Source organism: Leucoraja erinacea, chromosome 15 (genome assembly GCF_028641065.1).
Source record: "Leucoraja erinacea ecotype New England chromosome 15, Leri_hhj_1, whole genome shotgun sequence".
Taxonomy (NCBI): domain Eukaryota; kingdom Metazoa; phylum Chordata; class Chondrichthyes; order Rajiformes; family Rajidae; genus Leucoraja; species Leucoraja erinaceus.
Genome location: NC_073391.1, coordinates 13077784 through 13090239, shown reverse-complemented (window position 1 = coordinate 13090239; position 12456 = coordinate 13077784). Strand labels below are relative to the sequence as shown.

At 45.9% G+C, this 12456-nt stretch overlaps 1 protein-coding gene across 1 annotated transcript in view; it reads left to right on the top strand.

Moving 5' to 3' along the window:
• mki67 (marker of proliferation Ki-67) overlaps positions 1-956 on the top strand; it is a 274252-nt gene extending 273296 nt beyond the window's left edge. The window contains 1 exon segment of the mRNA XM_055646690.1: positions 391-956. Coding sequence (XP_055502665.1) covers positions 391-515 — 125 coding nt within the window. The 3' untranslated portion in view covers positions 516-956.
• Positions 957-12456: the final 11500 nt, after the last annotated feature.

The window sequence follows — 12456 nt, the reverse complement described above, 5'->3', positions numbered from 1 at the left end:
GGAAGGACATTATTGCCATAGAGGGAGTGCAGAGAAGGTTCACCAGACTGATTCCTGGGATGTCAGGACTGTCTTATGAAGAAAGACTGGATAGACTTGGTTTACACTCTAGAATTTAGGAGATTGAGAGGGGATCTTATAGAAACTTACAAAATTCTTAAGGGGTTGGACAGGCTAGATGCAGGAAGATTGCTCCCGATGTTGGGGAAGTCCAGGACAAGGGTCACAGCTTAAGGATAAGGGGGACATCCTTTAAAACCGAGATGAGAAGAACTTTTTTCACACAGAGAGTGGTGAATCTCTGGAACTCTCTGCCACCAAGAATGGCCTAATCCTGCACCTAATTTCTATGTTTCTAAGTAACATACTTTGTTTCCTTTACCTTCACAGAACTGGTGACCAAAAAGGAAACAAGCCAATGCAGCAAAACTGGTAGATCAGCTGCAAGAAAGGTGCTTTCGATCTCACCCCAAATTGTTCAATCAACAGGGCGCATAACCAGATCAAGAAAATAGAAAATCCCAAATGCAATCTTATCCTATACGTATGTACATTGCTGAAATTATATAATAGATGAATCAATCGGTGTTCAGATTATTTTTTTGTCCTTTTCATGGGAGAGTAATTGGTGAACTTGTTATCTTGCATATTTTCTTTAGTAAGGTACTTAGGTAGCCAGTTATTTGAGGAAAACAAGAATATATTCATGCTATGCTAGAGTTTTGAAAAGTATGAATTGTGATTTAGAAATTAGTAGGGAAGGGTTAAATCTAAAGCTAATATCATTTGATGAGCAGTATGTTGATTGTGAAGATGCAAGGTCCAATTGCATAAGCCTTTATTTCTGCTTTTAAATATTTGCATCAAGTATTGGAATTGTATTAAAAAATTGCATTTTATACTTTCAAATTTTGCAAAAAAAATGTTGGCAATAAATTTTGTACATTAAAAATTCAGTGTCTTGTATTGTTACATTTCATCTACATCATGAGAAAAAAACATCCCAAACACAAAAACACAATATTTCTTCCCGCAACTGATGGTCCGCCCACCCCTTAAATCCAGACAAAATATATATTGTAAATCCAGACAATAATCTATATTACTAAAAGTCTGATCTTGACCGCTTTTGGCCCACTGTGCTGCGATTTCCGAGTGAACGCCGCCACCTACGGCAGTAATTTTTAGTCACCTCACTCAGAGCCCCCCTCTGCCTTTCGGGTCCGGAGGATTTTTCCCATCGATGAAAAATCAGAGAGATATTAATTATTTTTTTTAAATCACCATTCCCTCTGCTGCCCCTGCTGCAGGGAGGGGGAGGGACTATAAAACCAGGAAGTGGTGTATCTCACTCAGTCTCTGCAAGATGGAGGTCACGTCTCTGACCTCTGAATAACACTGAACACGTGTTTACTCAACTGTGAGTGCCCTTAATGTGGTTTGAAAATACAAATATGGTTGGTTTGAAGTAAAAAGGCACTGCCTGCAAATGGTTGTTTGGGGGGTTTAGGTTGAAGTAAAAAGGCACTCTCTCTCCCCCCCCCCCCTCTCTCTCTCTCCCCTCTTTTTGTCCCCACCCTCCCTCCCTCCACACCCCTACCCCTTTCCTCCACCCTCCCCCCTCCCTGCTCCCCACCTCTCCCCATCACACCCCCCCCTCTCAGCACCCCCTCTTTCTCTCTCCCCCCCCTTTCTCTCTCCCCCCCCCACCCCCTGCTCAGCTCCCCCTCTCAGCACCCCCTCTCTCCCCTCTCCCCCTCTCCTCCTGCCAGCCTTCCCCAATCCCCCCCTCTTTCTCTCCCCATCCCCTACCCCCCCTCCCTCCCATCAATCCTCCCCCCTCCCCCCCTCTCCCCCTCACCCCCCCCTCCCTTCCTCTCACTATCACCCCCCTCCCCTCCTCCCTCGCTCCCCCCCCCCCTCCTCCCCCCCCTCCTCCTCCCCTCTCCTCCCCCCTCCCTTCCCCTCCCCCCCCCTCCCTCCCCCCTCCTCCCTCCCCCCCTTCTCCTCCCCTCCCCCCCCCCCCTCCCTCTCCTCCCCTCCCTCTCCTCCCCCCTCTCCCCCTCCTTCCCCCCCTCCTCCTCCTCCCCCCTCCCCTCCTCCTCCTCCCCTCCTCTCCTCCCCTCCCTCTCCTCCCCCCTCCCCCTCTCCCTCCCCTCCCTCTCCTCCCCTCTCTTCCCTCCCCTCCCTCTCCTCCCCTCCCCTCTCCTCCCCTCCCTCTCCCTCTCCCCTCCCCTCTCCTCTATTCCCCTCTCCACTCCTCGCCTCCCCTCTCCTCCCCTCCCTCTCCCCCTTTCCCCCTCCTCCCTCCCCCCTCCCTCCCTCTCCCCCTCCTCCCCCACCTTTCCCCCCTCCCCACCCCTCTCTCTTCTCCCCTCCACTCCCCCTTGCCCCTCTCTCTCTGTCTCTGCCTCTCTCTCTGTCTCTGCCCCTTCTTTCTCTACCCTCACTCTACCCCCCCCCCCCCCTCCCTCTAGATGTGACTGCAAGTTGGGGGCTATGCGTCAGTAGATAGGGGGGTTATGGGATAAAAGGAGCAAATTAATAATATTAATATAATATCAGGGGGGGGTAATTATTGCGTGTTCGGGGGGGGATAGTTATTTTGTGTGATGACACAGAGTGGTGAGTCTCTGGAACTCTCTGCCGCAGAGGGTAGTCGAGGCCAGTTCATTGGCTATTTTTAAGAGGGAGTTAGATGTGGCTAAGGGGATCAGAGGGTATGGAGAGAAGGCAGGTACGGGATACTGAGTTGGATGATCAGCCATGATCATATTGAATGGCGGTGCAGGCTCGAAGGGCCGAATGGCCTACTGCACCTAATTTCTATGTCTATGTTAAGTTACTGGGTATTGAGTAATGAGGAAGGGTTAGTTAGCAGTCTTGTTGTGGAAGTCTTTTAGGACCGAGATGAGAAAAACATTTTTCACACAGAGTGGTGAATCTGTGGAATTCTCTGCCACAGAAGGTAGTTGAGGCCTGTTCATTGGCTATATTTAAGAGGGAGTTAGATATGGCCCGTGTGGCTAAAGGGATCAGGGGGTATGGAGAGAAGGCAGGTACAGGATACTGAGTTGGATGATCAGCCATGATCATATTGAATGGCGGTGCAGGCTCGAAAGGCCGAATGGCCTACTCCTGCACCTATTTTCTATGTTTCTAAAATTGCGAGAGCTCTGTTGAAATTCCCTGTGCGGCCATAGATGGCATTGCAAACGGCGAGAATATTATACAGCTTTGGTTATTCATGGCCTTTTTCAACCTTATCAAATCCTTTGACTTGGCCAGTTGAGATTGGAACATTCTCCTCAAAACTGTCTGGCACTGTAATTCATCTCCATGTTAAACTTCCGCAACAGCACTGACGGAACCATTCTCAGTGGAGACCAACGGCAAAAGGCTGCATCACTTCCAGGTTTTTGCTCTATCTTGCTGCAATGTTTCATCTCACCTCGAACAAATTTCCTAAGGAGTTGAACTAATTATCTTCAGAATTATTGGGAAGCTGTTCAGCCCAAAGATCTTATAGCGGAGCAAGAAATGCCACTCCTGCGAAATGCAATGGGCTGACGTGTAGTATGCTACGGAGCGGATCCTGGGTATTTTTCCCCACCCATTTTAGTAACCGAAACCTACCCGACTCACAGGGTAATCAACGTTGCGGGGGAACAGTTTTTGTGCGTGATATAGGGTTAGATTCATAATTCTGTAGTTCATAATTCTGTTAATTCTTGTTAAAGAATAAAATGTTTATAAATTTTGCATCTGGTAATTTTCTTTTTTAATGTTTTTTAAATCATTTCTTTTTAAATGGCTCATATGCTGTGTTTGAGTTGATTTTGTATTACACTTGCACTATCTAATTCATTCATCTAATCACACTAATGTAATCACACTGTTCACAATTGCAGTATTTGGGGAAATAATAGCAATATGAAGATTCCAGTTGCTCTAGCCCTGAAATGTTCCTTAATGTTTTTGTGCTTATTTTCTATTTTCTATGGTGTTGTTTCTCCACAAATACGAAGGGGTCTGGTCTTCCCAATAGCCAGAGAGTGGAATGAGATCTGCCTGTAATGGTGGGGTTATCTAATTGAAGAATTTCACAAAATTAAATTTGTTTTGAGCAAGATTTACGAAAGATGTATAACTTAAGGATGGTTTTATTCCATGAGCATACAACTGACTAGTTGTATGCTGGAAAGAACACACATACATGAATGTGATGTAGATGTATATAATCCTATAACACGCACAATTATAATTCTTCTGATTTTTATATCCAATGATGAACTTTATTTCAGACTAGACAAGGGACATTAAATAATAAACATTGTAAACCTCCCCGCAACTTCACTCTGGTGTCTTGGCCGTGCTGATCCAGGCTAGGCTCCCCGCACGCTGTGGAAGGAACATGGGCATATTTTCGCTTTTATTGTGATTTATTTGTCTTTTTAACACTGAATATCTGATAACGACACATTAGCAGCACATGGCACCAACATTGCACTAACCCACTCAATTTTAAATAATTCAAAAGCAAGATCCATTAACAAACAAGGATAACACCTTTCATTCTGTCATTCATGGTAAGATTTTTATGTGAATATCTCGGCACATTAGCAGTATATTACACCAATCCACTCAATTTTAAATAATTCATAACAATAGTAATCAATGCATGGTCAACACTTTGACAAAGGGGAGCACCCAGCTTTAAGATCTGAACTATAGTGAAAGTTCGGGCAGACTTAATAAAATTCTCAATGTAAAACAGAGTCTCTTGAGGAGAAGATTTTTACAAGTATGCTGCCATGACTCGACTATCTGAGCTCTATGATCTAACTACAGTGAGATTGAACAGGCTAAATAACATTTTCAATATGCCACAGAAGTAATAAATGTTTTCTTACCTTTCCTCAACGGGGAACCTAAAGAAAGACAAGTCGGGTCGCCTACATTGGCGATTGGAACCAAAGATCTTATAGCGTAGCCTCCGCTCTACGCTATAAGATCTTTGGATGCGAGAGCGGATGCGGTAGCAAAGATCAGATCTTTGGCCGGAAGCAAGATGGCGGAACAAGATGGTGGAGGCTGGTTACTAAAATGGGTCCTATAATCACCCATGAATCTGCCCATGACCGTACTACGTGTTTTGCGTAGGAGTAGGCCATCTTGCTCCCAGCGGTTGGGGGGGGGGGATCTTAGATCCGGGCTCTGAAAAATGTGAAACTTTCCTCGTATCTTGACAACCACCTCTTGGCAAAAGTAAACATTAATCATATAAATTCACCGTCTTCAATGAGTCAGTACAATCTTTGATTGAGGACAATGGTATTTGAAAATCAAGTACTTAGTCGGCGCAAAGGGCAAGTGCAATGGCATAGCTGGTAGTGCCAGAGACCCAGATTAGGTCCTGACCTCGGGTGCTGCGTGTGTGTAGTCTGCACAATCTCCACGTGGCTGCATGGGTTTCCACCAGGTGTTCGAATTTCCTCCCACATCCCAAAGATGTGTGGGTTTGTAGGTTAATTGGCCTCTGTGACTAGTGTGGAGGGAGTGGATGAAAAAGTTGGATAATATAGAAGAACTAGTGTGAACAGGTGATCATTGTGGGCATGTACTCAATGGGCCAAAAGGTCTGTTTTAATGCTGTATCGTTAAACTAAGCTGAAAAAATATTGTGTGGTGTACTAGGCAGCAGTGACATCTGTCCTATGTGCGACTATCTGTTCTAGCTACAGCATAGATATGAAGACACAAAAAAATATCAATAATGCTTTCTCTGCAAAATTCACTATAAGGGCAAGCACACCAGCTCAGGCCGACATCCCCGATATTCAAATCCTAGTTAAATTCAAGTCAGCTCCAATGACAAGGACATATTGTTTGTATGCCCAAAACCAGGCTTGAACTCACTCTATTCTGAGTCTTATGATGGGAAGAATTAACTGGGTGGACAGAAGATGTGTTTGCTTAAAGTCTCATTGAAGAAATGCAACATGCCCATTAACGTGACAAACATGCAAACATGTACACTGGCTGGAATGATTGAGATTTACATGGAAGCCCAGTATTCTGTAAGTTCTGTTTACAAATATAACATTGAGGTGGAGTAGCAGGTAGGACAGAGCTATGGGATTTAGTCAACAAGCAGTCTAACCCTCTAGAAATAAATACGATTATCTCGCACCCAAAAAAAGCACTAATCTTGGGCAAAAAATGGTCATTATCTAGCTGCAAAGTTTACTAAAAATTGTTATATCCAGTAAGGAAATAATTCTTGGTAACAAGGAATTAAATCATTTTAGTAAAGTTTGTCTGGCAATGGATAGATGTTCAATTGTGCTTCAATGCAGGTTAATACAATTGATGCAAGTGATCAAATTCTTATAGTTTCTTCAAGGTTGATGTGGAGCATTCTGATTTGGAAACTTGCCTGATGAGGAATTAAGGAGATTAAATAGAACAGCTATAACACATGGGCTGTTTTGATATTAGATTACCCCACATTTGTTCGATCCATTGAAGTTCCCAAACAAAATTTGTATTGAAACCTCAGAACCTCATAAAGGGGAAAAAAATTGTGGGCACTAATGGAGGGAGACTTTCGACAGTCCAAGGTAGTTTGTTGGAAGAGGTAGGAATAAGTACGCCAATTTTTCAGACAACTGTGGAGACGAGAACCAAACGCACAGGAGACCAGGTGGGAAAAGGATGAGGCAGCAACTTGCCTACAGGGAGATGTTGGATAGACTTGCATTGTTTTCTCTGGAATGCCGGAGGTTGAGGGGAGACTAGGTAGAAGTATATAATGTTCACACAGGAGGGGTGGTCCCCCGACGCAATATTCCACCTCTCCACCAATTCCAATATTGGTGGTGGGGGGGGGCGGGGAGCTTTCTGGAGCACAAGTTATGGGTGTTGTGGGCTGAAGGAACTGGTTTCCAGAGGGCTAGTATGGACATTGTAGGCAAAATGGATTCTTGGGGTGGCAGCTCAGTCACTCAAGCCTGATGTGCTAGCAGCTCACTCACGGCTGGTGGGCTGGCAGTTGACTGGAAATTCCTTGAAATTCCATTTTCAAGCAGGGTGCAAGGCCACCAAATTCAAATGCAGTTTCCTACCATTTCAAGCAGGGTGCAAATCCACCAAATTCAAGTGCAGTTTCATACCACTTCACACAGGGTGCAAGTCCACCAAACTCAGGTGCAGTTTCATACCACTTCAAGCAGGGTCCAAGTCCACCAAATTCAAGTGCAGTTTCCAGTTTCCTACCACTTCAAGCAGGGTGCAGGGCCACCAAACTCAAGTGCAGTTTCCTGCCACTTCAAGCAGGGTGCAAGGCCAACAAATTCAAGTGCAGTTTCATGCCACTTCAAGCAGGGTGCAAGGCCACCAAATTCAAGTGCAGTTTCATGCCACTTCAAGCAGGGTGCAAGGCCACCAAATTCAAGTGCAGTTTCATACTACGCCAGAAGGGTGCAAGGCCACCAAATTCAATTGCAGTTTCCTACCACTTGAAGCAGGGTGCAAGGCCACCAAATTCAAATGCAGTTTCATACCATTTCATGCAGGGTGCAAGGCCACCACATTCAAATGCAGTTTCATACCATTTCAAGCAGAGTGAAACCACCATAAAACCACACAAAACACCACATAAACACCACACTCACAGGTCAGTAGAATTTCAGTGTTTTCAGTTCACAGCTCAGACAGAGCCATGACCTCTCCCTCCCTCTTCTTGCAGAGACTGAGCCACACCCACACTTTTCGGGTTTTATAATCCCTCCCACTGGAAGGGGCATGGCCTTCATGGCATAATTGACAGGAGAGTGATTCTCAACATTTTTTAAACACTAATAACACTTTTATTTTTCATTTATGGGAAGAATCCTCTGCACCTGATGAGCGGAGGTGGGACTGAGTAAGATGGCCAAAAATCACAGCAGTAGGTGGTAGCGTTTTATCTAAAATCAATATACAGTGCAAACAGGAAGTTGTCAAGTTTAGACTTTTAATAATTTGTCATTTCAAACCAACCACCACCAACCATTTGTGGTGCTTTATTTCAAACCAACCACCACCAACCATTTGCTGTCCTTTATTTCAAACCAACCACCACCAACCATTTGCTGTGCTTTATTAGCAAATTTGCAGATGACACAAAGCTGGGTGGCGCTGTGAACTGTGAGGAGGATGCTGTGAGAATGCAGGGTGACTTGGAGAGGTTTGCGGAGTGGGCAGATACAGGGCAGATGAAGGTTAATGCGCAAAAATGAGGTTATCCACTTTGGTAGCAAAAACAGGAAGGCAGATTACTATCTAAATGGTGTCAAGTTGGGAAAAGGGGAATACAATGGGATCTTGGGGTCCTTGTACTTCTGTCTATGAAAGTAAGCATGCAGGTACAGCAGGCAGTGAAGAAAGCGAATGGCATGTTGGCCTTTATAACAAGAGGAATCGAATATAGGAGCAAAGAGGTCCTGTAGTTGTACAGAGCCCTAGTGGGACCACACCTGGGGTATTGTGTGTAGTTTTGGTCCCTTAATTTGAGGAAGGGCATTCGTGCTATTGAGGGAGTGCAGCGTAGGTTTACAAGGTTAATTCCCGGGATGGTGGGACTGTCATATGCTGAGAGAATAGAGCAGCTGGGCTTGTACACTCTGGAGGTTACACAGAAAAGTGGATAAAAACTCAGCTGAGCAGAATAGCGAGCAATAGGCAACGTTTCGGGCCGAAACCCTTACAGACTGATCAGGGGTGGGGTTTGGGGAAGGAAAGGAGGAGGAGTAGCATAAGATTGTTAGACAGGGGAGCTTGGACACGGACTTGAGGATGTTCAGGAAACATGTTCCCACGATGTTGGGAAACATGTTCCCGATGTTGGGGGAGTCCACAACCAGGGGCCATAGTTTAAGAATAAGGAGTAAGCCATTTAGAACGGAGACGAGGAAACACTTTTTCTCACAGCCCTTCCTCAAATTGGGGTTGTGGGTAATGAAGTAGAGTTTCAAAATCTACAGAGAGATTTATGCCAGTTGGAAGAGTGGGCTGAAAAATGGCAGATGGAGTTTAATGCTGATAAGTGTGAGGTGCTACATCTTGGCAGGCCAAATCAAAATAGGACGTACATGGTAAATGGTAGGGAATTGAAGAATGTAGGTGAACAGAGGGATCTGGGAATAACTGTGCACAGTTCCCTGAAAGTGGAATCTCATGTAGATAGGGTGGTAAAGAAAGCTTTTGGTGTGCTGGCCTTTATAAATCAGAGCATTGAGTATAGAAGTTGGGGTGTAATGTTAAAATTGTACAAGGCATTGGTGAGGCCAATTCTGGTGTACAATTTTGGTCGCCTAATTATAGGAAGGATGTCAACAAAATAGAGAGAGTACAGAGGAGATTTACTAGAATGTTGCCTGGGTTTCAGCAACTAAGTTACAGAGAAAGGTTGAACAAGTTAGGGCTTTATTCTTTGGAGCGCAGAAAGTTAAGGGGGGACTTGATAGAGGTTTTTAAAATGATGAGAGGGATAGACAGAGTTGATGTGGAAAAGCTTTTCCCACTGAGAGTAGGGAAGATTCAAACAAGGGGACATGACTTGAGAATTAAGGGACTGATGTTTAGGGGTAACATGAGGGGGAACTTCTTTACTCAGAGAGTGGTGGCTGTGTGGAATGAGCTTCCAGTGAAGGTGGTGGAGGCAGGTTCGTTTTTATCATTTAAAAATAAATTGGATAGTTATATGGACGGGAAGGGAATGGAAGGTTATGGTCTGAGCGCAGGTATATGGGACTAGGGGAGAATATGTGTTCGGCACGGACTAGAAGGGTCGAGATGGCCTGTTTCCGTGCTATAATTGTTATATGGTTATAGTGGTGAGTCTGTGGAATTCTCTGTCTCAGAGGGCGGTGGAGGCAGGTTCTCTGGATGGTTTCAAGAGAGAGCTAGATAGGGCTCTTAAAAATAGCGGATATGGGGAGAAGGCAGGAACGGGATACTGATTGGAGATGATCAGCCATGATCACATTGAATGGCGGTGCTGCTCGAATGGCCTACTCCTGCACCTATTGACTTTTGTCTGTGCTTTATTTCAAACCAACCACCACCAACCATTTGCTGTGCTTTATTTCAAAACAACCACCACCGAATATTTGCTGTGCTTTATTTCAAACCAACTACATTTTCATTTTCAAACCACATTAAGGGCACTCAAGATCAGTTAAACCACACTCACAGTTTAGTAGACATGTGTTCAGTGTTATTCACAGCTCAGACTGAGACGTGAGCCTCTTGCTCCCCCATCTTGCAGAGACTGACTGAGGCACTCAACACTTCCATGTTTTATATCCCTCCGGAAGGGACGTGACCTTCAGGAGAGAATCTCAACATTTTTTTACCACTAATAACTCTTTTATTTTTCAATGGGAAAAATCCTCGTCCTGCGGAGGGGGACTCTGAGTAAGATGGCCAAAAATCACAGCCGTAAGTGGCAGCCTTTTTTCTAAAATCAATACACAGAACAACAGGATGTGGGGGTCCCCGATGTGGGGGTCAGGGTCCAGTGCCGGTGCAGGGCGATCAGTGACTCTCGGTGGGCGGAGGGACCAAACTTCCCAACTCTGCTGCAGTCGACGGGGACGTTGCCGGGTTTTGTGCCCCGTGTGTCGCTGTCCGGAGCCACGGCCTGCTCCACCTGGCCCCGGGTGTGGGCACTGCTGACCCACAGCCCGTCACAGTGCGGCCGCACGGGGAGACAGGGCGGAGGGTGGCCGGACAGCGCTGAACCTGGGGGGAGAATGAGGACTGTCCCGAGGGATCCGCTCCTTCGGCCATTTACACCGGGTGTCTGAGTGTCCCTTGGTGCTCGGGTTCAGAACGCTCAGTCACCCTCCTAGGCCGGGACTTGCCCTCAATCTGCCGGTATGCTGCTCTTTCGCCAATCAGTCACGAAAAACATTTGTATCTTCTCTCTGTCCGTGAGCAGCATTGATCTTGGCGGCTTTTGCCAGGTATGAACATACGTGTTGCGTGTGTGGTCCTGCAGAAAGAAAGCTTGAACGACTCCGTGTGTCATGCCCATTGACCTTATGACGTTCCGTGCAACTCCCCTATTCAAATGCGGCCCTCCCCCTGACATCACTCGAAGCTGGTGCCCGCCCCGTTGCGGGGCATTGTGACGTTTGGAGGTGGGTTGAAAGATTTTTTTTCTTTTGGAAATATAGGTGGAAATGCGACGGGAAGATGTTTATCGCCACCACGGGAAAAATGTGAGTAGGATGTGTGAAAATGGGAAGGCTGTGGCCCAGCATTTCGAAGAAGATAGGAATTAACCAGATTGTCACACACAGATATCCATCGTGGGCACAAACAACTGAAGTCTTTTAGTTCTATAGAGATGTGCAAGTTTTTTTACACATTGAGTGTTGGGGGCCTGGAACACATTGCCAGGGGTGGTGGTGGTGGAGACGATTGATTTAAGATGCCCATCCATATTCTCAGATGAAGCCTTGCTCGAGACCTCACATTCTCTCTATCACGCGCAAGCAATTGAAGAATGTTCACCAAAATCCCAAAGCCTGGTATAACAAAATTCGGATAAAGATTGGAGGTTAAGATACAATCCCAGCTTTATTAGCACCTGTAGACTTCAAACTATGGGCATCTGAATTCACCATAAACAAATCCCACTTTAAGTCAATCAGCAACAAAGCTGCAAGTATTATCTTTTAAATAGTACAGATTAGGGGAACCATTCAGCTGGGTTCTCCATGTGAGTTGGGACATGGCATTAGTGATATAAGTGAGGCCTATTTTGCCGCACTAATGTCAGTTCAAGATTTGATGTTAAGATCGATCTATTCTGCAGGCTTCTCGCATGCCTGACCATGACGTGTGCTGTCACTCTAATATGTATGGTAGTTATAGCAGGATTTTGTTCAAATCATTACACGTCTGTGTCTGCCATGGCCAGTGTATATGAGCCCTAATTGTCTTTGTGAAGGTAGAATGAGATACATTGTTAATCCATGGCCGTCCGAAGGGGGGGTGCGTTGGGTGCGGTGTCTGTCTCCATCCAGAACCTCGTTGACGGTCAGCTTGGCGTCCAAGGAGCGGGAAGCGGGAAGGACTGACTCAGATCCCAGTCCTGGCAGCGGCCGTGACCCAACATCAGGCGACACTCCGGCCGGGTCCATGCCACCCCCCGCCGCGGGCCCTCGCACGCGCCCCCCCCGACCAGCGATCCCCCTCACACTATCCCACACACGCTAGGAACAATTTACACAGACCAGTACGCCTTTGTAGCGCGGTAGGAAACCCTAACGCTACTCCGGCTACTGAGTCTAAATACCCACCACCTATTATGAAGTAAGGTGACGGGGGGGGGGGAGTGTTGTTCCCAAAGTCTGCATTTATCCCATAGTCAATGTTACTATAACAGATTATGAGGTCTAT